General features: G+C 46.2%; 1 protein-coding gene across 2 annotated transcripts in view; it reads left to right on the top strand.

Annotated features, from left to right (window-relative positions):
• Positions 1-22,525, top strand: part of DOCK1 (dedicator of cytokinesis 1) — a 604,993-nt gene extending 582,468 nt beyond the window's left edge. For both annotated transcript variants that reach the window (XM_036734505.1, XM_036734504.1), the window contains exons 49-52: positions 4,447-4,645; positions 9,272-9,422; positions 12,696-12,847; positions 21,201-22,525. In XM_036734505.1, coding sequence (XP_036590400.1) covers positions 4,447-4,645; positions 9,272-9,422; positions 12,696-12,847; positions 21,201-21,296 — 598 coding nt within the window. In that variant the 3' untranslated portion in view covers positions 21,297-22,525. The remainder of the gene's footprint in view (positions 1-4,446; positions 4,646-9,271; positions 9,423-12,695; positions 12,848-21,200) is intronic.
• Positions 22,526-26,310: the final 3,785 nt, after the last annotated feature.

Here is a 26,310-nt window from a genome sequence, read left to right as displayed (position 1 = left end):
ACAGCCTTTCATTTATTTCCCTTCTCCTTTCCATTTCCATAGTGGCCATCATCATGGATATTTTTCATCACTCTCTCTCACACGTCTTTGGTTCCCGTGATTCTCTGCCTAGTTTAGAGTCATCATTTCTCATGTCTGTTACAGTCTTGGGGAAGACTCTTCTGGACTGATATAAGATGATGAGGTTGCCGTGAGATTCTCATCCTTCTCCCAAGATAAGCAACACTCAGGCCTTTGGGCCTGTTGTCCAAAAATACCCCACTTTCTCCCTTTTCCTTTCTCTATCTCAGGGTTAAAGGAGAGGCAGGCGCACATGGCTGTGATATTTCAGAGTTTTCCAGAAAAGTGTTGTAAGGAGAGGCCTTGGCAATCTAAAGTGTGGAAAGACAAAAAACTCAGTAGAAAATGAGACTTGGGAAACCTGGCGTTAGAAGACCCCAGTATGAATTCATTCACTACCTGTTGACCTTGGACCAGTCACATCCCTTTTCTAGGACTTGGGGATTGGGCTCAGTAACTTGTAAAGTCTACAAGTCTTTAGCTGCAATCCTCTGGAAACATTGATACTCAGGTTTGACTCATGTTAAAGGCTGTCTGTTTAAAACATCCCAAAGCCTGGTGGGTAAGATCCTCATACTTCGAGATCATCCCACCATCATCTAGAGAAGGTCCAGCGACTTTTCGTGATGTTCAGACCAGCCGCGCCCGTTAGCCCGGACGCAGGGACTATTTCCACTCATTCCTCTCACAACCGCATCAGTGTCACCCATGGCCACAAAGTCAGAGGCGAGATGTCGTCGCCCACCTCGAGGACAGCCCAGGGTGGGAGGGAGCATAACCCCAGAGGGTTGAAAATCCATTTTCCTTTCAAAGCGGGGTTCCTGGCCCTGGGCTAAAGTATGCAGACATCCCCAGCCCCTTTCAGCCCCCAAGAATACCTACAATACTGGCCCATCTCATTCTTACTCCTGACTTGCACAGCACATCCTTGAAAATGGTTGTAACTTTCTTTTCCCCATCAGCTTAATATATGCTTTTCCTGCAAAGATGACCCCCATGTGGAAGTTTTCAATTTAGCCATGTTTAAACCCTGCATACTTATCATTCCAGGCCAGTTTACTAAAGGAGTTTAATTCTAGCCTTCCCCTAGACAATCCCAAGGCGAATTTGGCCAAGTTTTTATTGGGCGAAAGAACCTAGAAGTATGATGCTCTGTGACTGAGAGCAACCCCTGGGTATTGTACAAAAGAAAATGTCTTTGCAATGTGGAGACATTTTCAGAAGAATAGGCCAAGCCCAGCTCCCAGCCCTCACAGCCTCCATGGTCCCTTCTCCCAGGGATGCTTTTGTGTAACCTTTCACAGAAGCCCAGCTCGATTCACAGGCTGCCTTTTTGTTCCCCCTTGGAGCCATCACCTCCGTCAGCTCTCCCTGCCACCTCCGAGTGGGGTCCACAATGCCAGAGGTCAGGGGAAAAGGAAAGGTCATCGTGTTGGCAGGTGCTTCTCATAATGTGAAAAGTTCAGACCACGACCCACTCTCTCACGTCACTTCCCAAGTCAGTCGACATTTCACAGGGTTTGTTGTCTCCACAGGCTCCGGCTTGTCATCAGAATCAATTCTTAGCCTGACTCATTGATTTTGAGTTTTTTAAATATAGAAATTAAAAAAAATAGGAAGCTCTCTAAAGTAGCCCAAGATACCAAAAATGATTCTTGTTTAGACATGCAAGAAGGTTCCAGTTAGGCAAGTATATATATCCACTGATCATCACTGATATCACAGAGCTTTAAATTCGTTTAGCCAGACACTTAGTGCCTGTGTGACTTTAGGCAGATACCTCTAATTACCAGGGACTCAGTTTCCTCTTAGGTAAAATGAGATGGTTGAACTCAGCAGCCTCTGAGGTCCTTTCCAGCTGTTGATTTTCAAGCCTCTTCTATGTGCCAACCACTGCATTGGATGCTGGAGACCCAAAGACAAAGTGAAAACCAGTCCCTGCCCTCTAGGAGCTTCTGTTCTGCTGGGGAATTTAGATTGCAATTATGTATCCATTTGAATGAAAGTCCAGATCTTCCTGGAGGGAGCAGGAGTGGGCTGCCTTGGGGCAGTTTGCCATCTCATCCATACGGAGATGTGGGGAGGAGAGGTCACACCACCCATGACCAGGTCAGTGAAGGTGAAGTCTCTGAAGGGAAAAGTCCATTTTACCACACTGTCTCTTAGAGACTCAACAAGCCTCATGGTCCACTTATAGAGATAAAGAAAAACAAAGTTGGGGGTTCAAGGAGACCCTAGATTTAGAGCTGGAAGGGGTCTCATCTAGATAACTCCCACCACCACCCATTTTACAGAGGAGGAAAACTGAGTTTCAGAGAGGCAAGAAGACATGAAGGTAAATAGCAGAGCTGGGGTTTAAACCCATGTCATACAATAGCATCATAGATGTAGGACAGAAAGAGATGTTAGAAGCCAGATGGTCCCACCCCCCTCACTTTGCAGATAAAGAAACCGAAGCCCAAAAGCAGTCGCATAACTCATCCAAGGCAGGAGACATAGGGATGATTCAATCCTAAGGCCTCTCAATCCAGATCCACACCCTGTTCTTCATCCCCTCTTACTGCTCAATGCCTCTGAGATTTCTCCTGTCCAAAATCCAACCTCCAGCCTTCTTCACAGTCCCATGCCCTTCATCTGCATGATTGCGATGGAATGGCCACTGGGTTTGGAATCCAGATTCCAGCCCATGTGACCACGCCCTCTGGGCCTCAGTGTCCCCATCTGCAAAATGGAGGACTCAGACTCCATGACCTTGAGGCTGCCTTCCAGATCCACTGTCATCCACTGCTTTTCTCCTTTCCCTCTAACCCAGTTGTGACAGAGAAGTCAGAGCCAGGGATAGGATGGCAAAAATAAGACAAAATGCCCGTGCTTCAAGGAAGAGACAAAATGGCCTAGAAGTGTGTCTTTAACCACCTGGCAGAGCTGGGAAGGTGCTGGACTCATCTAGCCAGCTGTGCAACACCAGACAAGACAGGTCACTCTCTAGGACTCAGCTTCCTTACCTGTGAAATCAAGATCTAAGTGCTTGTCCTCCCTATCTCCTGGGGCTGGGGGTGGGGGGGCGGTGTTGGGAGGAAAGCAAGCTTTAAACAAGGACGTGAATAGGCACCAGGATTGGTCTAATGAAAATGAGATGTGGAGTCCCGAAAGGCTGAGCCGACACAGACTCGCAGCTGGGAGGTTCACAAAGTAAAGAAAAAATGTTTATTTTGAATTTGGATGAATTTTTCTTTCATCTAATAAACACCCTATGAAGTTACATTTGTATTTTAAAAAGCAAATGCCTTTACTTCAGATGAAAGGAGCTCAATAGTTCAAAAGAAATTAAATTCTTTTTCCATCATCGTCACCTTTTAGCCATACTGGGTCTTAGCAACCATTCAGGGAGTCTTTAGTGCCCCCTAACTCAGTGCCCAACCTGAGGCAATGTGGGATTCTAGAAAAACCTGGGGCGAACAGCTTCTCACTCCTGCCTCTGTCACCAGCAGATTCTTTCACATCACTTAGATACGTGCCTCGGTTTCTCTCAATGTTCAGTCCATGTGAAATGCTCCCCAAATTTGGGGTGCCCTGCGCTCTGGCTGGCTGACTGCATCTCAAGAGGTTGCACAAAAGTCATTTGTTTTTTTAAGTCACTAACAAGCCAAGATGCCCCTTTCTGAATCTTTCTCGATCTCATAAGAGGGAAGCTGATTTTCTCAGTGATGCTGAGGGGTGTTACTGGTATAAATCTCTTGCAGGTCAGAATCAAGAGGGATTCTCAGACCAATGACCAGAGAAAGGGGTGGGTCGCTGGGGTCCGTATAAGGGCCAGTGCCTACAGAGAGGGTGAATGATGTGTCCACAGTCACAGTCTTTTTAATTTATTAATTAATGAGTATTAATTAAGTGTCTCCTACATGCTGAATACTCACTAGGTGCTAGAAATACAAGTACAGAGGATGAAATCATTCCTGCTCTGAAGGAGTTTATGTTCCATTGGGGAAGACGACAAATACATGTAAAAATATATTTGGCACAAATATAAAGTTAATCTATGCAAAGCAGTTACACAGAGGATAGGTTAGGAGTGGGGGGCGGGGGGTTTGAGGTGGGATTTGAAACCAGGTCTGTTGACCCCATCCCCCATCCTGTGGTGTTGTAACTATACCATGAGATCTTCTGTTTTCAACCTGTCATCCCTAGGATGCCAAATAATATTTCTTTTTTCATCAAAATCATCACATCCTATAAATCATTTCTGTCTTGGCCAAATTCTGCTGTTCCCATTAAGTCTTTCAACTGAATTTTGAGTGATTTTTGCATTTAGGAAAAAAGCCATCTGTCGTCATTTGCTATGCAGTAAATCTTTTAATTGATCGGAGTCGACCACATTCCCTTTAGGTTTGTTCTGGAGCCCCTCCTGCCAAAGAAGATGCATTCGAGGTCCCAGGACAAATTGGATAAGGATGACCTTGATAAGGAGAAGAAGGACAAGAAGAAGGAAAAGAGGAATAGCAAGCACCAAGAGATATTTGATAAAGAATTTAAACCCTCCGACCTTTCTCTGCAGCCAGCCGAGGCAGTGATCCTTTCTGAAACGGTAATTTAAGAGGAAAAGCGCTGTTTATTTGGGTTTTGCTGTCTAGAATTTGGGTGAAAGCCTTCAAAGGTGGTGTCTGCTTCAAACCCATTTGGGATTGAAAGAGACATCCAGGTAAGTGAAGGTAAAAGAGTAAAAGGTAAAAGGCTCCTGCCAAGCTAACACCGTGGCCTTTTGTGTCTGGGTTACTAGCCTGACACCAGCAGGTGGGCTGGGTCACTCCCTAGATTTTAGCCAAGTGTTGATCAAAATGGCGTGCTGTTGTTTGGGAAAGAGGGAGAGCTATGAGCCAGACGGTAATTCAGGTAGAGAGATGCTGCATGAGCTACGTGGTGTTCACTGTCGATTCCAGGGGGGTGCTGAGGTCAGAGCATCATCAATCTTGGCTTTGTTTAATGTGCTGCCATCATCATTGAGTTGGTCAAAGGCCTGTTTATCAAAATTGTGGATGCCGCCAAGCCGAGAAGGCGAGCTAACACCTTGGATGGCAGAGTCAGGATCCAAAAAGATCTTGACAGGTTAGAATAACACTCTTAGAAAACAAAATGGAATAGAATTGGCTGTCAAATGTAAAGTTTTATATTTGAGTTATAGCAAGGTTAAAAATTCAACTTCACAAGTATAAGATGGTGAGCACAGCTTGATAGCAGATCATGAAAGTGATCTGGGGTATCAATGGACCCCACGTTCACTATGAGCCAAAAATATGGCATGGAAGCCAAAGGAGCCGCCATGACCTGCAGCTACATTAAGAGCTGTTGTTTCTGGGACATGGGAGGTGCTGGTCCCTCTGTACCCTGCACTGCACAGACCCCATCAGGAGCAGAGTAACAGCTCATTTTAGGAAGACCTCCATAAGCTAGAAAGGATCCAGAGGAGATAGCAGAGGATAGCAAGTCAGTCAGAGTCAGGAAGATCTGGGTCAGTGTCTTCCCCTATGACATGTAAATATCAATGCGACACAAGTGACTTTGTAGTTAGGCACCGTAAGTCACATAATAGATGCTGATCTGTATTGTGGTTGGGAGTTTCCTTGCTGGGAGCTCCTGATACCAGGGAAATCATGGGAATGGACCAAAAATGAAGCACAAGAGAGATGACTTTCTAAGACAATGACTCACCTCGGAGCAGTTCCAACAAAGATCTGGGGATGTTTCTAGCCTCCCGCTCCCCATATGTATTGGAAGGACTGCCCTTGGAAAGAGGCCTCTCTGTTTAATGAAGAGGAAAGCTTCCCAAAAATCTGCACTGCCCAGAGTGGATGGGGCATCCTTGGGTAATGAACTTCCTGTCCTAGGAGGTATTCAGGCAGCACCTGGACAACCACCCATCAGGCATGCTGTGTCAGGGAGGCCTGCTCAAGTGGGTATGGTTTGAACAAGGTGGCCACTGAGGTACCTAACAAGTCTGACACTTAGAGATTCCCTCAGACTGTGACCCTTTCTCTCTCCTGAACTTAATACATGAGATGCTGAAGATTCCTCCTGGAGGGCAGGGACTGGCACTTGCCTCTTTTTGTCTCCCAAGCACGTAGCAGGGTGCCTGTCACGTGTGGGTACTTCATAAATATTGATTGGCTGGTTGGTTGATTAATGATTGAGAACACCCCCTCCTGCTGGCCTCTAGGGTCTGCCTTTAGATGTCACCATCTTGGTACTTTGAAAGGCGCTGTGTTCTTGGTAAACTTCCTGCTCGAACAAGCCAAAATTCTACAAAAACCTCCCAGGGTAAATCCCTTATTGCATTTAGTGCCAGGAGACACAGGGTTTCTGAAGCAGAAAGTCTGGGCTTTCTGCTTGTGGGGCACAGAATGCCATCTCAGGGGTTTGTACATTTGCCTGAGCTCCCAGAAAACCCAGTGCCAGTCTGGCAGAAGCCCTCGATCTGTCCTGCAATTTAACTCAGAAGCTGCCCTCCTCCAGGACCTTCTTTATTAGCGTTCATCCCTTGAGAGCTGTTGCTTAGTGGTCAGCCCTGTCTCTACCTGGTACCTTGCCTTTTGGCCATCAGCATGGCGCGGTGGAAAGGATGCTGAATTTAGAATCAAATGGCCCCTTTTTTGCCCCTTCTTCCTGGTGTGACTTCAGATAGGTTACTCTGGTCTTCTGGGCCTCGGTTTCCATATCTGTCAAATGGAATGAGAAAGAGCCATGGGTTCAGACCAACTTTACCACCTGTTCCCTGTGTGATCTCAGGCATGTCATGTAACTTCCCTAGGCCTCAGTTCCCCCATTTACAAAACAAAGGGGTTGGACCAGGTGACCCCACTGGTCTCTTCCAGCTCCAGATTTGTAATCCTCTGTGGGCACTGGCTTCCTGAGGCAAAGTTTGGGGCTTTGTTTCTTTCCTTCTGACTTTAACAAACACCAAGTAAAATGAGCATTTCCATACACAGGAGAACAGACGTGGAGGCTTGTACCTGAACCCAACGATCTCTATGACGATATATTCAGCCTGTAGCTTTCAAAGCCATCCTGCCCATCTGGGCTTCCTTCTGGCCGCCCTTCTATTCTGTTCACTGAATTGTAATAGCACATCCGTCAGTAACCCTCTGTTTTTGACCCAATCCTTGCCCCCTTTGTTCCTCCCACCCTGCCTTGGGCAAAAAGAAAAGAAATCATGCCTTGTAGCAACTAGGCATGATCAAGCAAACCACAGTCCCATATTGGCTATTCTGTTAGTTTGTTGAGATTAAAAACAGGCACTGCTAACTTTTCTGATCATCGAGGAGAAGAGGAGATTCAGCAAAAATGAAGCCTCACAGCTGGTCCAGTACTTTCCCCCTTCTGTGACTCAGCAGAAAAACTGGTTTTGAATCTCCTGTCTCCCCGAGAGCCCAGCACGGTGTTCTGTACACATCAGGCACTCCATCGATGTGAAATTAACTGGAGAAAGCAGCTCCCTAGAAACACACAGCAATATTTATGGCTTCATAGGGAACTGTAGACCAATGTTTCTCTGATGGACTTGTTTCCAAGGAAGGTCTATTTCTAGCCAGAAGCTAGAATCCCAGAGTTGGATCAGGCTTCTGAGGCATTGGGGCACCCCCTTCCCCTCTAGGATATATAAAGAAGGGGGGGAAATGGGATCAAACAGAACACACACACACACACACACAGAAAAGACCTGAGAAATGGTTGCTGTGAGGCGCTCCCAGCATGGGACTTGGAGGAACAGATCACCACCTCACTGTGACTCAGGACACTAATCTCAGATTGCTGCCTGGATCTCAGGGAATTCAGTGACTTACCCAGAGTCACAGGACTAGTAATTGTCAGAGGTGAGACTGGGTCCCAGGTCTGTCTTCCTGACAGCTTCAAGGCAGCTTAGAAGGTCACCTAGTATTGGAGATAGCCATATGTGGGGCTGCCACTCATCTTCATGCATGGTTTTAGCTGAACCTATGGGAGCCAATGAAATCACCAAAGGAAAGAGTCAGAAGAAAAGGGGGCCTGGGACATGGGAGCCAAAGAGAAATAAATGCCTTCTTTGTCATGCCTTTTGGGCACTCTTGGCCAGCCACAACCCTTCTTCCCATCTAGTCTGTCAATGCATATAAAAGAGTACCAACATCTCTCCTTCCTGTAAGAAACTGTGTGCCTGGATCCAGGCCCTGCACAAGACCAGAACTGGGGCGGGGCATGTCACAGAGAAGAGAAGAATGAGGGAACCAAACCCACTGGCTAGGACTGCAGCAGACTCTGGAGGCAGGGATGAGGGGGAAAGGAGAGCCCAAGGGGCAGGCTGAAGAACAAAACATGACAGATTTAGAAGTGAGTGTGCAGCCTCTGTCTCTGCTCACATACCCTTCAGAAAATGGACCATGTCCAATACCTAATAAAGCAGGACCATGCTGGTCCTGCATTGGAGGTTATGTCCTCTCATTTATTGGTGGCTGTGTTTAAGAATCTTTGTAATTGCTTTAATTCCTTTGTATTTTTTAATTGCTAGAGCTCCCCCAGGCCTCTCAGTGTGAGCCCAAGATGTAAGAAATGCAGAAATAAAGCTGGCTGGTTTTATAAACTCTGGGAAATGACTGGGGTGGGGAAGAGGTCAAGGAGATCCAGAGACAAGGAGAGGGGGAAAGCAAATAAGAGGAAGAAAGCTTTCCTTTCCCAGGATGGACACGGGACAGAAAAGGAAGGAATGAACAGGGGGTTGGGTTGGGTGCTTAAGGAGTTTCTGGACAGCGCGTACAAAATAGCCAAAGAATTCAATGTCACAGGGCTGAGCAATGACAGCCTGGAACAGGCCCTAAACAGGCTCTTTGTCCCATTCCTGGCCCTTAGAAAACCACCCCATTTGTGTTGTCCATTCAGAGCAGCGCTATGTAAAGGGTAAGTGAGTTGGAGTCAGGCACCAGCTCTGATGCTTCCTGCCCGGGTGGCCTTAGGTAAGTCCCCTTACTCCTGGCCTTGAATCCTTCTCTAAAATGGCCAGGTTGGACTGGACAGCCTTGAAGGGCCCTTCCAGCTGAAAATCTACGCTCTTATCACCCTACATTCTATGCTAATGCCAACATCATTGTCAAGAAACAGAGAGAGTCAGCCTGCACTCAGCACGCAAAGACATTGATTATGACGGTCAGGACACTAAGTGTCTTTTTTCTCTTTTTTTTCCATGCAGATCAGTCCACTGAGGCCTCAGAGACCAAAGAGCCAAGTTATCCTTGTTGGAAATGAACGGCGTTTCTCAGTGTCCCCGTCACCCCCGTCCTGTCAGCAGACGCCTCCTCCCATCACCCCCAGGTCCAAGCTGACTTTCAGTCTGCAGTCAAGTAAGTGGGGGCTCTTTGGGGGTCAGGGGAGATGCTGTGTGCCCAAACCTATTGCTGACTTTTCCCCAGTGCATGTTGGGACTGCTTTCTTTTTCTACAGGAGATTCCTGGGATCTCAAATGAATGTGTGATTCCATTGGAAGCCATGAGGCATCTGAGCTCTAGCTCATCAGGCTGAATCTTAGGACCTTCCCTTATTTCAAGGACAAGCACCAGCTGTCCCTTCCCCCTTGCTACTGCAGAATTGTGTGCAAAGGTTCAATTCAAAACCCCATGTGTTTCAAACTCCCAAATGGGTTTCTACTTAATCCTTAAGAAAACACTTATTGGGCAGCTAGGTGGTGCAGTGAGTGGAGCACCGGTACTGGAGTCAGGAGGACCTGAGTTCAAATCTGGCCTCAGTCACTTGATGCATGTACTAGCTGTGTGACCTTGGGCAAGTCACTTAACCCCAATTGCCCTGCTAAAAACAAAAACAAAGAAAGAAAACACGTATTTATTACAAAGAATTTAGTGTGGGCTGTTGAATGACTCATGGAATAAAGAAGCCAGGAGTTCAGCATTTGGGAACCTAGCATGTTCAGTGGGGAGGGGACTGAATTTGGAGTCCCAGGACCCAAGTTCTAATCTCAGCTTTGTCATTTCCTACCTGTGTGACCTTAGACGAGTCACTTCCCTTCTGCGAGGACCAGTTTCTTCATCTCTAAAGTGAGAGGTTGGACCGGGTGGTCTCCAGGTCACCTCCTGGCTTCTTTTGCCCCAGGATTGGTGTCTCTTTCCCTGATTCCCTCCCACAGCCCTTTCACTTCCTACCTGCCCCCTGAAAGGACAGTGACTCCCCAAACATCTAGGGTGGTGTGAACAGATAAAAAGTTGTATTAACCTTTCTAAGTGCTTATGAGATCTAAGAATGGAGGAGAAAGCAGCCTATGTTCTTCAGTCAGGTCCGAATCCTTGTGACCCCATTTGGGGTTTTCTTGGAGGAGATACTGGAGTGGTCTGCCATTTCCTTCTCCAGCTCATTTTACAGATGAGGAAACTGAGGCAAAGTTAAATGACTCATCCAGGGTAACCCAGCTAGTAAGTGTCTGAGGTCAGATTTGAACTCAGGAAGATGAGTCTCCCTAATTCCAAGTCCAGTACTGTCCACTGCAGCGCCATTCTCCAAAAGGAGAAAGCAAGCAGGAGCCATTCTCTGCACTACTTCCCACCCCCCCACCCCATTTCCATTTCCCATTTTTGGAAGTTTCATTGCCGTGTAAGTGTGACCCATGAGCACGTCCACCAAGGCCTCTTCTAATCCTCATTATGATGAGGGGGCTTTAGGATCTGTAGTTGTAACTGTCTCCCCTGAAGGATTCCATCAAAGGGCCCTTTGAAGAAGATAGAAAAAGGGATCATCTTTTTGTACTTAGGAGTAGAGATATTCTCATTTCAGCCTCCAATATAAAGAAGACCAAGAAAACATCCTATCCAGAGGATCTGTGTCTCCTATGTATAAAATTGCCATTTTCCCCATGAATTCTGAAGTCTCTTTTTTACTTCTGGTTTATTTAGAACCTCATCAACTCAAAGTAATGGCCTTTTTTGATATAATAATGGGGCTTTCAATTTTGAAATAGATTGTAAAGGAAAGTAACTGGTGACCTTTTACATGAGTATTTCTAATTTAGGGCTTTTTCTCAGAGTGGTCAATGGGACAGTAACTGTAGACATACCACCCCACAACCCATGTCAGGAATATGACATAGAGAGCTTCCCTTGCTTTGATGGGTCCAGGATCTCATTGGTGTGGGCACCAGCAGCCCATCTGTGTCTTCTCATCTCATGTGGTTCTTATCCAGGTCTTCCCAAGAACCCTCCATGGGGCATCTAGGAAAGAACTTTGGATGCCAGTGAAGCCCTTGGGCTCTACGCTTATTATCCCCCTAATCTGGTTAAATTGCCTGACCTGTCTCTCTTTTGGAAACCACCACCACCACCACCGCCTCTGAGGCTCTCTCTATGAAATTGGACATATCCCTCAATTTCCACCAGGCTTGATTTGCTCATCTCTAAAATGAGGGGGTCAGACTTGATGGCCCCTAGTCCATCCTCTGAGGCTATTATATTTGACACCATTTTTTTTCATGCCAGTGTAGTATGCAGCATCCTTCCTACACCCACTGATTGTGTTTTCATTGTCCTCTGGCTCCCCTGCAATATGGAACATTTCTAGTGAGGCATTCACTGGTCTGCACGCATATGGCAGCCCTGGCAGAATGTTGGTGTTAGAGAGGGCTTCATATTGGGAAATAGCCTGGAATTAGTAAGACCTCTGCACAGTTTCACTAGCAGTGATCGTAACAGTATTACCATTGATTCTCAAGAGGGCATGATGATCATGCTCCCCACACCATTCCCACAACTTCCCAGGCCCATGCTCCCAGTACCTTCTATCGGTGGGCTTCCCTTATTAGAACATATTCGGGCAAGAACTACCTTCCTTTTGTATGTAGATCTCCAATAACAGGAGCATTGTAGGACAGAGATAGGGATAGGGCCTGGACTCGTGCTTTCAATGGCATGGGGAACTCCCAGGAGGAAACTCCCTCTGCCCATGTAGGTTGGCTCTGGACCTGCAGCTTATCATCATAGAGATTTGCCTCAAGCCTTGAGAGATTGAAAGTACTTGCCTGGGCTTACACAGTGGCAAGACTTGAACCCAGGTCTTCCTCAGGCCAACTCTCTCTACTCTGTCATGTCCTATCTCTGTCTCTGACACATTGTAGGTGCTTAATAAATGCTTTTTTTTTACAGTTTTTCATTCTTCCATTCAAGTGCCGCCCAACCTCGTGCCAAACAAACACTGGGATCTCAGTGAAATGCACAGATTCCATCAGCATACAGCCACATGGGGATGAATCTTTATCTGTGCAGTTCCCCAGGCTAGGCCTGTGATGGCAAACCTAGCACCAAGCCCCTTGGCAGTATTTTTCCACCCGGGCAGGATCTCCTGGGGCTTGAGAAGCCTTTAGTCCTCCATGAAGCACCAGAGGCTGTCAATGGCAGTAGGTCTGCATTCTATAGGTTGGTTCCACCATTTCTGTCTTCATCCTCCTCTCCTTTCTCTCCTCCGTGTAAAGGGAGCTCTCTACTATAAGGTGCTGTATGAGTTGGTTTTTTCTTTTCCTAAATCACACCCAGGAGCTCACAGAATAAACCTCCAGCAGCTGAGTGTACACCAGCCTCAATCAGAACACTGATTGGATTTAATGGGTCCTCATTTTCCAGGTTTGGAGCTGAATGGGATGCCGAGCTTAGAAATGGCTGATGTTCCCCCGCCTTTACCTTTGAAAGGCAGCATGGCAGATTACGGGAACCTAATGGAAAATCAAGACATGATGAGCCCGACAACCCCTCCACCCCCGCCCCCACATCATCGGGTAAGTTTGCCATCGGCAATGTGTGTTTACAGAAACTTTACCCATTCTGAAAAACAGAACCTCCCCTCTCTGATTATGATTTCATCTACACCAGGGCTGATGACTTAGCATGGGAGGAAATGCTGAGGATTCGGCTTGCTAGGAAAGATCAGAGATCAATTAAGAAATTGATTTTTGAAAACTTCTGGAGTTCAGTGCATTAGTGCTATCTAGTCAAAGACACCTCCAGTTCTAATCAAGCACAGCTCAAAAGAAAAAAAATAAATCAGATTCCACTTGCATGGTGGACGGCATCCATCATGGCTGATTAGCCATGCTACCTGTGACGAGCGTCTTACTGTGAATTCTAAATCACAGCGACCCTGGGAGGTCCGTGATGTTGTCACCCTCATTTTCCAGAAGAGAAAGCCTATGCCTAGAGAGGTTGAGGGACTTGTCTAAGCTCACGCAGCTGGTTGAGCATCAGAGGCAGCCACCGAGATGTGGGACTCACCTCCCTTATATCCTGGACCTCTTGGTAACAAGCTCTTCCCTAGAGCCCATTGACTTCTCTGACGAAAAGCTAGGGAGCACCTCCTGTGTCCTCTGCATGGTAAGAGATACCAAGATGGTGGAGGCATGGCCCCTGCCCTCAGGAAGCATACAGTCTCCTGGAGGTGGGAATAGATGGGTCCACAGAAGGGCTGTATGTAGTGCAGTGGGAAAGGCCTTAAGTTTGGAACCAAGGGTCTTGGGTTTGAATCCCAGCCCTGACATTTACTAACTGGGCGACCTTGGGCGGGCCCTTTCCCTATTCTGGAAGCCTCACCTTCCCTCTCTGTAAGATGAGCATAATAATGCTTGAGCTACCAGCCTCAGAGGGCTATTAGGAGGACAGTGCTTTGCCAACTTTCCCTGTTTGCTGCTGTGGATAGTTAGATTTATAAAGCGCGTTGCAGCCATTGACACTTTGGTAGCGCATGTACGTGTGTGCGTGCATGCGTGCGTGTGTGTGTGTGTGTGTGTGTGTGTGTGTGTTACAGCGAGGTCATCTCACAACTGCCCATACAACCAGCCAGCAGTCACAGACCCCAATGAGATTAGCACCCAGAGCTTTGCCACTCCAAGACCAGCCCCCGAGCCCCTCCTCAGCTGAAGAATTAATGACCCAGGGCTCTGCAAGGCATCAAGGGTGCCCAGGCTCCACCAGCCTGACTTTTTTTTCCCAAGAGAAAATAAGAATCCCAGAGGCTTCCTCCTGCCAGGCCCTTCGTCTGCCGTGGTGTCTTAGCCCCCCAGTGGCTGCGCTCCCCAAAGAACAGTCTTTCTCCCCGTTTAATGCTCCCTGGAGTCCCCAGGAGTCAGGGAAGCAGAGGCCCTCTGGCTCCAAGGCAGCTGTGTTTTTTTGCATGTTGCTAAGAGGAAAATAAAAAGCACAGCTTTGTAACTCGTGGCCCGCTAAGCTCTAAGGGGGCCAGACACAGGCGGGCGTGTCCTCTGTCAGATGGGTCCCTGAAGGATCGCTGGAGGCATCCTCCCTCAGGTCCCAGTGAGAGGAGCAGGACCAGGTCTCTTGCCTCAGAGAAGAGGAGTGAATGATGGCTCAGCTCCCTTCCAGCTCTCGATCCGAGTCTCTGAATCAATTAATTCAGAAATGGAGGGGGAAGGATATACATAGACTTGGCAAGTTCAGCCTTACAGAGTAGGCAGCCACCCACGTGACATGACGTGACTTAAGGATCATAGGTTTGTACTGGGATCTAGTCCAAATGCACCCATCGACATATGGGGAAACTGAGGCCCAAAGAGAACAAGTGAACTGATCAAGGTCAGGAGAGAGTTCTAAATTCAGTTCTCGCCTGGAAAGTAGCATGGGGTAATGAATAGGGAGCTGGATCTGGGTTCAAGTTCTGCCTCTGACTCATTCTGGCTCTGCATCCTTGGACAAGTCACCCTAAGACAATATGTGTTACAGAAAAAGTGCCAGCCTGCATTGGGGGAGGGAGCTTCCTCACCTGGGAGTTCCCAATACAGTGAAATCTCCGTGATGTTGTTCCCACCCCTGCTCACTGCGGCCAGGACTGAAAACACGCTCTGCTCCTTCATTCATGACAAAGCTTGAGGAGCGAACCCTGAAGGCAGCAGGGACTCAGATCTGCACCGCTTTGGGGGATGGGGAGCCCTGGGGACAAAGAGAGATTGTCCAGCCATCAGCCACTGGGATCCGGGATCGCGAGGGGCCCCAGAGCAACCTTGACAACCTGCCCAGGCTGGTCATGCAGGCAACCACACGCATGTGAGTGTGTGCACACCCCCTGGACTAAGGATGATTTTTAACTGGCATAATTCATGTCGCCAAAGCCCTTTTCAGGCCCGTCCTCGTGTCCACAGCTGGAAGTAAGTTCTCACTTCCCCGTGTGTAAGCATCACTTCATACAGGTGTCTGAATGTGGGTGAGGCCAAACGGCTTATAGGGGAAAGGCCCCTTTCAGGGTGGGCCCTGTGGCTTATGGTGCAGTGAAGTACCTAGTCAGGGGCTTGCCCACCCCAGGGTGATGAGGCTGGGACCCAGACAATGTTACTGATTGGCAGGCACAAGAGAAACAAGGCTGGGCTAGGGCTGGGCAGCCTCCTTGCTTTCTCTTCCCCCTTCTTTGTGATCTTACTAAATTAAATCAGGCCATTCCAGATTGTAAAACATTCCTGTCCACCTTCCCCCATTTGCCATATTTCTTGTTATTCAGTCTCAATAAAATAATTACATAGTAACGATTCTTGGCAAGGCTTAGACGTGGCGAAGGCTTCACTAAGGGGCGGAGGGTTTTCACTGGGTCGGGGGGAGGCGGGAGTTTCTCTTTACTTAAAAAAACAATATAAATCTGATGTGCAATTTCACTTATTTAAAGAGGATTATTTTTTCTTTCTCTACTATGAGGGATTTTCACATTGGGCATCCCTCTTATTACAGAGTGGAGAAGAGGTTTTTTTTTTTCCTTGACAGCTTTTTTGTGTGGAAAGACTAAGCCAGGTATACAATTTAATCCAATCAAATAAATGTTTATTTAGCCCCTGCTATGAGAAATGCCTCATAATTGTTTCTGGAAATACAAAGGCAAAAAAGGACCAGTTCCTACCCTCTAGGAGCTGACAGTCTGTAGCTCAGTGCCCTGGTATGGGCCATACATCTCCTGAGGGACGTACAAGGGAGGGTGGATGCTGCCCATTGTGACTTGGCTCTCCAAAAGAAAGCCATGGCCCCATGGAGCCTAATGCTTCCCTGGCTTCCTTCACAAATCTACTCAAATGCCTCCTGCTGCCAGAGGCCTTTCCCAGAAGCCTTCCCTGCTGGAGCCTTCCCTCTGAGATAGCTCCCATTTACCTGGTGTCTCTCTTCTTTGGAGACAATAAGTATTTGTCTGATGGATGGGAACTTCTGGATGGGAAGAGCTGTATTTTCACCTGTCTTGTGTCCCTGGTGATTCACCCAGCACCTGGCACACAGTAGGCTTTTAAAGTGCTTGTTGATTGATTAAGGAAGTTCAGGAAGAGCTAGAGAAATCTAACAGTCTCTGATCTGTCAGAGGTGTCTGAGGGCAGCCAGTCCCAAAGGCCAGCAAATGGCCACATCCCCTCACAAGAAGCCCATCCTCTGCTGAGGCAGCCATTCGCTCGATGGGACAATCTCAGGATTTAGAAACGTTCTGCTTTCAAGACAATGTTTTCCTCTTTGTACCTTCCTCTCATTACTCTTAGTTCTGCCCTCTGAGGCCAAGCAGAAAAAGCCCAGTCCCTCTGTCCTTGGAACCCCTTCAGATACATCAAGGCGCTAATCGCACCTTGAAACAGAAGCCTCTCTCAAGACGTTTTAATTATTTGTTCAAGCAAAAAGCCTTACAGTGAACGTGATACGTCTCATCGTGAATCAGACTGGTTTGGATATTAGGGATAAAGGCTGCCCCGGGAGACTAAATCGTAACGTTCATAACTGAATGAAGAAAGCAGTAGTGACCTCAGACCCGGGTGATGGCTGCAGCTGAGGGCATAGGGCTGAGAACGACTCCTGGTCAAACCAACTCCTGGTATGTGACTGACTTCTCAGAAGCAGCACCAAGGATACCATACTGTTCCTCACGCAGCCCCTCCTTGGTTCTCCCAGTGAATAAAGTGCTAAATTTAGACTGCCTGATAATGGAATTGTAAATCCAATTATATTAATTACCCGGTTCTCTTTGTTGTTTCTTTCTTGCCTAATTTACTTGCAGAATGTGAGCACTTCCAGGTAATGGACTTGCTGTTTAGGTCTAATTTATGAAGCCAGAACCAATGGCAGCTCCAGCCTCCTCATTCCACTGCCAGCCACACAGAGCTGTTGGGCATTAATTGATCATTGGATCATGGTGGGTGGTAACATCTCCTTGTCAGATCTGGGGAGACTTTGTCATCTAGTAAATTCCCAAGTGTGGCCACATCTCCCCATCATTCCCCTGGGAAGCCTCTTTCACTTTTGTAATCCAAGAAGCTATGTTGCTTAATGGTCCTGACATCAAGACATTGGCTTGAGAAAATCGGCAAGAAAATCCGGGGAATTTTGTTCCTCCTGAAGCCGAGCTTTCTGTGAGAATCCATTAATTCCCAATATGGTGATCAAGGCTGTAGCAGATAAAACATAATGATGTATAGAGTTAGTATAAACAATGAGCTTTGAGCCTCCTTGTCTATAACCTAAAAAGGTTCAAAATATACACCTGAACGCATCTTTGCTAAAGTGCCAGACAGTTTTGTAATCTATGAATGTGATTCTGACAAGTCAGCTACAAATAATCAAACTTTTTTTTTTAAGTTCCTACTATGTGCAAGTACTATGCTTAGTCCTGAGAACATAGAAGCAAAAATATGGTCCCTGACCTCAGGGAGCTCTTATAAGTTATATAGAGCATATGCAGCAGAGTAAAGTTGGTCTAGACAGGTAGGACAGGGGCCAGTGGGGAAGGACTTTAAGAGCCAACGGAAGACTTCCTTCTTGATCTGGAGGAAATAGGGCGGCACTGGCTTGTACTGAGCAGCGGGGTGGATTGGGTCAGACCTGTGTTTGCCTGCTGAATAGAGAATGAATCCAAGTGGAGAGATTTAAGGAAAAATGTTCTCCAGATTCGCTGCAGCTTATCAGCATTCTTCCTCAGATGGGAACAAGCCATTTCAGGTGCCATAAGATCAGCCCAGATTCAAGGGGTACCATCACTTCCTTTTTCCTGGAAGTTTTACTCCTGAATGTAGGTCAGAATTTGATCACCAATCCTAAGGTCAGAGAAATCCCACCCCAGACTCTTACTGACAAATGCTCCCAATTCTCAGGTTCTCAACTTCCTTGCCTGTAAAATGAGGGGGTGGGCTCTAAGGTCAAAGATCTTGGATCAGCTGAGCCACTTGTTGGAAAGAGGGGAAAGAACAGAGAAGCAGAAGCAAAAAAGGGTAGCCCAGATGGGGCCTTCATTTGGGGGGTACTGAAAAGCTAGGCTTAGGTTTGTCATTCCCGGCAGAATCAAGAAATTACAGATAGTAACAACAAAAAACCCAGCACAGCAAAAATCCAGTTAATATAAACATCCCTCATCTAAGCCAAGCTGGCCTCTTGCTGTTCCTCCTTCACTGCTCTCTAACTCCCATCTCCATGCCTTTACCCAGTCCATTCCCCATGCCTAGAATGCCCTCCCTCCTCACCCCCACCTCACAGAATTCCCTTCCTCTATCCCAGCTCAGCTCCAAGTGTCACCTACTACAGGAGGCTTTTAGGGCACACCCAACTGCTAGTGGTGCCCCAGTTACTTTGAATGTATATTATAGGTATCTGGTATATATTTTACACTTATTTATATATGCCCTTCAGGACAAGGATCATTGTGCTAGTGCCTGGCACAGAGTAGATGCTCAATAAGTGTGGAATGAATGAATGAAGAAAATCAAGATCCCAAGTTCAGGAGGGGGGGAGGAGGAAACTCCCACAGCCTTTCACTAAGCCCTGGAAGCAGCCAGCAGCGCCCATGGGTTCTCCCAATAGCCAGGCTTTTATTACCTTCCCAGATTGCCCTGGATTCACAGCTATACACTGTTTCACTTAAAGCCCAGAACAGTGCTGGGAATCTGCTCTTGCTTATCCTGCTGGACCACAAGGAAGCATGGTGGTTACATTAGCTTGTTGCAGGCTTCTCCAGCATCTGGGGACATGATTTATGACAAGAGAATTGTTCTCTTTTGAATTATCCTGCAGAGTTGTGACTATTTACCTCCTATGGTATGTCTAGAAGAGGGAGAGTCCAAAAGGACCATAGACCCTCCCCAATGCAGACTGTTGGAGGGAGTGCAATTTTAGTGGGAGATGAAGCCACCTATTGCCATTAAGTATGTGGTGTGCCTTAAAGTAGGACTATAACAGTGTTACCGGAGGAAAGTTCTAGCGGACCTGCTGTAGCCAGAATGGACTTTGTTTTCTTTGAATGACTCAGCTTGCCTCGTTGAGCTTCCCTGGATGCTGGGGCTTGCTCTTCCGGGGCAGGAGGCCCAGCGACCATGCCAGGGATCGGAGAGCTTCCTGTGTGATGAGTCGTGGGGCTGGCTGAGGGGAGGTGTGTTAATGTGGTCTACGCTAGGGGGAGGGGCCAAGTCAAGAACCAATCGACCCTGGTCATTCAGGTGGCGCTTGATGATGTCAAAAACTCTATAAGAGGGGAGAGGACAGCTTGAAGATCCTCCTTTCCTTTTCCGGTTGGAGCCAGAGATGCCTACAGCCGAAGCTGAGCTGCAGGTAGCAGAGCTGACTAGAGGCTAGTGGGTAATCTTCTTACCGTAGAGGAGAAACATGTATACGATTTTGCCTTATACCATCTTGCTTCTCTGTGGCCTCCTGGTTACCCTTATGAGGCGGACTTATTGGGCCTGGAAGCTTTTGATGAAAATATCAAAATGGGGACGCTGGTTTGTGGGCTTGTTACTGTGGAGTGTAAATACATGCTTTAGTTCTCCTGCCTTCTGCCTAGAGAATTCCTTATATCCTGCGGTTCCGGACCTTTTAAGCACATATGAGATTCTCTTTGAAATCATAAATTCTGCCTTCCTAATATACCTGCTTAAGAAATGAAGACAGAGAGATACAGTGAGTTGAATAGAATAGACTAATTGAATTCCCATCAATAGTTGCCTTTAAGTTGTTTGGAATTCCTTTCCTTGTGAGTTATTTAACCATACTTTCAATGACCTTTTTTTTTTTTTCATCATTTAAACTGCTTTCGAAATCAGATTTAAATCTAGTTTAGCAGGACAGAGGCCAGTGCTGATTCACAAAAATTCAAGTTCTAACTGTGTGGGGTAGTTAAATTCTACAAACACCTGGATAAAACTTACAGTGTATAAGGCACTAGGAAGTCAAAGAAAGATCTAGAGTCTGTCCATGGCCACGGACCAGTCATTCTACCCCTCATAGCCCTCTCATGGTGAGCACTGGGCACAAGAATCCCAGGCTCTAGAGAGTGGGTGATTTATTTAACAAACACCCGTCCCCACCGCCAGCTGATCCTAATGGGTCCCTTAGCGTCGTTTTGGCACATAACAGACATTTATGAACATAGAACAATTGGGGGAAAGGGTGTTCTAAGCAAAAGGTGACTTCAATACAGACCCTAAATCTTCACACAACCCAAAAATTGTCCAAAATGTTGGGATTTTGTGTGTGTGTGTGTGTGTGTGTGTGTGTGTGTGTGGTTAATTGGGACCACTGGTTCGTTAGTTTGCCTATTTCAAGATTTCAGACTCCTTCAGACTCATCACATCAGTTGCTGTTCAGTTGTTTCTGACTCTTCCTGACCCCATTTTGAGTTTTCTTGGCAAAGATACTAGAATGATTTGCCATTTCCTTCTCCATCTCACTGGACTTGAACTCAGGTCTCAGACTCCAGGTCCACCGCTCTCTCCACTGAGCCACATAGCTGCTTCCTGGCGTATAGTAGGTACTCACTAAATGCTAGTGGATTGACTCAGTATCTATTATGTTTTGAATTATCTGTAAATATGTAGTTTACTCCAAGTAGAACATAAACTCCTTGGTGGTTTTGTTTTTAGTTTTCTCTCCCTAGCATTTGGTATTATGTTGATTTTTTTAAAATTCTTTTTTGTGTGTGTGTGTATTTTTTGGGGGGCAGGGCAATTGGGGTTAAGTGACTTGCCCAAGGTCACACAGCTAGTACACGTGTCAAGTGCCTGAGGCCGGATTTGAACTCAGGTCCTCCTGACCCCAGGGCCGATGCTCTACTCACTGCGCCACCTAGCTGCCCCTGTTATGATGAGTTGAATTGAGGCCTTTCCTCTGTTTCTTCCTTCCTTCTAGAATCTGCCTCCTCCATTGCCAAGTAAAACTCCGCCCCCGCCTCCTCCAAAGACTACTCGCAAGCAAACTTCCGTTGACTCCGGGATCGTGCAGTGAGAGTGAGCGGGCCTTTCTCCAAAGATCGAGCTGTACCGTTTTGTCTCCCTGAATACGTCTGAAGTCTGCTGTTTACCTCACTTGGGCCCGCCGCGTCTAACGTTTAGTGCAGACGTTCTGATGGAAAAGAGTTCCTGGCTAACAACGGAGCAGGCTTCTTAGTCAAAACCAAACAGAAATGGCACTCAAGTAAAGCTGTCCCGGGCCCAGGGGGCATCAGCGGGCTCCTAAAAGATCCTGGGCCTGATCAGGGCTGGGAACATCTGTGTGGCCAGGAAGCTCTTCCCCAGGGAGCCCTCTCTTCATACCAAATGACTCGTAGCAGACAAGCTGGGGGACCCCATCCAGCAGGAAGGACACATGCCCCTCCGTAATTCTGCAGGGACTGGCATGTGCAGGAACCACATAGCTCCCAAAGTGAAGAATGCTCATTGATACGATCGTAGGACTTAGAGCCAGAAGTACCCTTAGAGATCATCTGATTGACTGAGGCTCAGAAGGGGAGATGACTTCTCCGAGGTTGGACCTCGGGCTTAGGGCCCAAATTCCGGTAGAATGAGTGCCAATTAAAACAGAAAACAAAACTTTCTTTTCTTTTTTTGCTCCAAGTGAAGGGGTTTCTTATCAACTGACTATATTTTAATTCATCAACATATCAAGCTCCTCCCCTTTCACAGCAGGTCCCCCATTCAGTCTGATGTAATTTAAAATAGGATATATTTCAGCTACTGAACAGATACTAATTTATAAGGGGCGGGGAGGGGAACATCATTAGAACTTACTGGATCTTTTTGGGAAAATCAATATGGACAATAGGAAGATGAAGTTTTTCTTTTCTTAAAAGAAAAAGCCTAATAACATGCATAGGTGGATTTGATTAGCAGAAGTCTTTTTGTCCTATGTCTTCATTCTGTACAGAAATGTGTATATATGATGGGGCTTAGAATGTTTTTAATGTGGATGGTGCCTACTTCTATAAGAGGTATCTCCAAGTGATTCCCTGTGTGTGTTCATAATTTTTTAACTGCTAAAAATGTATAAATAACATTTTTTAGAATTTGGAAATTCTGAAAATATTGGATCATGGTTAAGAAATATGGAGACTAACTTTTTACTTCCTAATTTTTTATTCTGCCAACTATATTTTTTTTACTCGCTACAATCATTATGCTCTTGACGTAGATGTCGTAAATGTGTCACTGACTCCCAAGAATAAAACATTATTTAAAAAAAAAGTCTTGGTGTCTGACCTTGTTAATGTCACCCGGTGCTATCATCCTTTGCAGTTAAACACAGTCCTTGTTATTTCTGCAATGCTTTTCCATAGGATTTAGTTATATACACATGCATGGTTCCTCTGCAAGAACACTTGATTGTCTATCCTTGACTGAGTCCTGTTTTTCTAATATTAGACAGGAAGCAAAAATACAAAATAATGATTTGTGTTCTGGACCCACTCAGGCATGCTGGCTGATCTCCATCATTCTCCAGGCTCTGGTTCTCGCTCCATTCTTCCTCAAACCTGGCTTTTGCTTTTCTCATGCAGAGATGACTAAGGTTTTGGAGCTGCGCTGTGCCAATATGGGAAGGCACTCTTGTGATTTCTGCTCACATGACGGAGCACCGTGGCTAGGACACACTGCATACTCCATCACCCCAGCTAGGGGTGTGAACAGCTTCATCCTTCTTTTCTCACTCCCACAAATCAAGGTTCTTCCTCACGGCAAGTCCAGTCCTTTTAAGGTCCACAGGTACACTCACTCACATGCCTTTCCATGAGCTTCCATTGTCTCCTTTCCACTACAGTCATGTCACACTCTCTTTCTAGTCTCAGATCTCTCCTACTATTTTTCACCCTCCCAGAATCCTGCTCCTATTCTCTGTGTCAGCTCAACAGCAACTAACACCCTCTGTCACAGATTCTGAGTGGCCAGTTTCATAACTATACCTTTTCCAGTGGTTCCCAGCATCATTAAAAGATCCCGACTGCTCCTTTAGGTCCTGGATGGCAGTGTAAGTACCTAAAATCAGCTACAATCCCTCATCAATAGACAGAAGTATCCCAATTTCTGCTTCAGAGTCTTATCAGTTAATATACATTAAGCACCTACTACATGCCAGGCACCACATTAAGTGCTAGCAATGTTTGGAGAATATTACATAAAGAAAACAAATTTATTCTATCTTTTTTTCAGATATTTGAAAAGAACAAAATAGTCTAATCAAAGATAGAATGGTGACTTTCAGTAGAGTTTCTGAATAAATAGTAGAATGTAAGATTTTATGGATTTATCCACGGTCTTCCAGTCCTTATTATTGCAATGCCTGCATCAAACAAGAGAAGGTATAGATGGCCCTTTTCTTCTACGATGCTATAATAGCCGAGTCTTTTCCAAAGATATTCAAACTCAACCTGACCTACAGCAATCTGTTCTTCCTGCCTTCTGCCGATGTTGGACTATCCCAGCGCTCTGCTGAACCAAAGGACCTTACTAATATAGAAACTGCTTTTTGGCCAAGTTTGCCTGTTACGTGATCAACTTCACATGTGCATTTTAATTACCATCCACCTTATATATTTCTAGAATAAATTCTGCTGACTTCTTCCTGGTCTGCAAATGTCTCCCTTCTCCTGAAAAATGAGCACTTTCCCTAGACCCCTTCAGAGATTATCCCATGCCTTTCCTCTCTGTCATTGCCAGACTTCCTGGAAGGTAGTCTGAATTCCATGCCTCCCATTTCTCATTAATCCCTCCTCGGCCCCCTGCAATCTGAAGAACAAGTCTCAGCATTCCACCAAAATGATTCTTATCAAGTTCACCAATAAACTTGCTACCGAATCTCCAAGCTCTCATTCTGTCCTCATCCTTATCGACCTTCTTCAACAACATTTGACACTGTTGACCATCTCGTCTGCCTCTGTACCATCCCCTTCCTTCCCTCATAACCTGGATCAGGCTGCTGGAGAGAAGAGGGATCATTCTCCCCTGGAGCTACCTGAGAAATCTTCCCACAAGCTAGCTTTGTATTGGAATTCTTGGCTACCAGGACACACTCTCAATCTTGGCTGACCTTGTACATACTGGTCACCAGCTGCAGCTGTCCTGAAGAGTGAGCAAGAGCTTGTGCAGGGGACCCAGTGTGCCCTCTAGTTGGATGCCAGCCAATCCCTCCTTTCTCTGTGCCTCCATTTCTTCCTATGTACAATGATTCCATGGGAATTCCATGGGAATTCCATGGGATTCCATGACCTGTAAGACCCTGCTAGCTCTAAAACCTCTGAAATTCTTCACAGGAGACAGGATAGTAAATAACATTTCTTAACCCTGATATGAAGAAGGCCCATTAAGCACAGAACTGAGTGGAAGGAAAAGAGGTGGCTTTGGGGATGACTAGGGTTTCCCTCCATAGCTACCCTGGTCAACTGTAATGGAAGAGTCAGACTCTCTCTGCAGAGAGAGAAAGGTTCTGGGATCAGGCATCATGGGCTTCTGAGAGTCAATTCAGCCACAGATTCAAAATGGGAGCATTATCTATCCTGATGTCAAGGCCTCAGGCAAAACCCCCAGGTTTCTCTTCCAACCCGGGATTTGTCTCCAACCAAGCTTCTCCTGAAACACCAATTAAAGCCCTTTCACACTTTGAAGTCCAAAGGCCCACCAGCAGTCCAAGTAGAGACCACCTTGTACAACCCACTTATTTGCCAGAAAAGGGAACTGAAGTCCAGCAAAGGGTGACCTGGGGTCACGCAGCAAGTCAGTGATAAACCAGGATTCAAACCTAGAACTCCTGGGCTCTAAATTCTGGTTCCTTCCTTCTGCTTTCAGTTCCCCAGCTCCCATCACCCAGAATCTGGGCCTCATTAATTATTTTTTTTCTTACTTGTGCCTGGCCTTTGGAGTATTTTCAGATCTCATTCCTTGACCACTTTTCAGATTGTTCCTCAGTGGGAAGATTTTATCTTTTTAATTTGTCTTAAGAGTTGGGTCATCTGGTGCCCTTAGTTCTTTGATATCAGGATTTTGCTGGTTCAATTCCAGCCTGATTTTCTGTTGCTTGGGGTTTTCTTTGCTTTGTGTGCATTTCTATTTAAATGCCTTTTTAATGGATTATACTATAGCAGTTTACTTTTAACTAGACTTTAGAATTTTAGTGCTTTAAAAAAAGTCAAACTCAGAGCATTGGTAGCTAGCCAGGAATAGGCATGGCCAGGAAGGACCCTCCAGACTAATCCTTGCCCCTGACCCTAACAAACCTAATCCACCACCTTTAGCTCTGACTCTCTCTAAAAAGAAATGTGCTCTAGGATGCTGGGGCAGGAGTGTGTTCGAGCTAACTCCCTAGGGATGTAAGCTGATTGTGAAATTTTCAAAGTCAGCATTTATACCAAAACCTACAGATCAGAGCTGATTTATTGTTTGTCAATTGTCTTGACTTAAGAAAGCAATGCAGAAAATGGTAATGATGCAGATTAAATTTAAACATGTCCATGAATATTTATTTTTCCTGGAGACCTGATTGTTAAACATTTGTCAGGGCACTCCTGGAGGTGAGGAAGGGAATATGCCTCCGGCCTATCCTTACACACTAATTACACATCATTTCCCTTCATTCATTCCTGGCTACAGAACAACTGGCCCACTTGCAGCCCCAAACCTGGCATCCTGTCTTCTGACTCCATGGCTTTGCATAACCTGTGATTCCCCTGGTGACTGAGGCAGCTGGTGGTGCAGTGGGTAGGGCGCTGAACTTGGAGTTGGGAACACATGAGTTCAAACCTAACCTCAGACACACTCGCTATTCATGTGGCCCTGGACAAGTCCCCTAGCTGCTATTTGTCTCAGTTTCCTCAGCTGTGAAATGGTAATTGGGAGGACCAAAGGAGATGATATTTTCACAGTGCTTGGCACATCGTAAGCTCTATAGAAATGTTTATTCCCTTCCCCCTTCCTAACATGGTGAGCCTGGCCTTGAATGACAAAACACAAGCCACCATGGAGCCCACACTGAACAC

The sequence above is a fragment of the Trichosurus vulpecula genome, chromosome 8, assembly GCF_011100635.1.
Source record: "Trichosurus vulpecula isolate mTriVul1 chromosome 8, mTriVul1.pri, whole genome shotgun sequence".
NCBI classification, from domain to species: domain Eukaryota; kingdom Metazoa; phylum Chordata; class Mammalia; order Diprotodontia; family Phalangeridae; genus Trichosurus; species Trichosurus vulpecula.
This window is presented reverse-complemented; position numbering and strand designations above follow the sequence as displayed.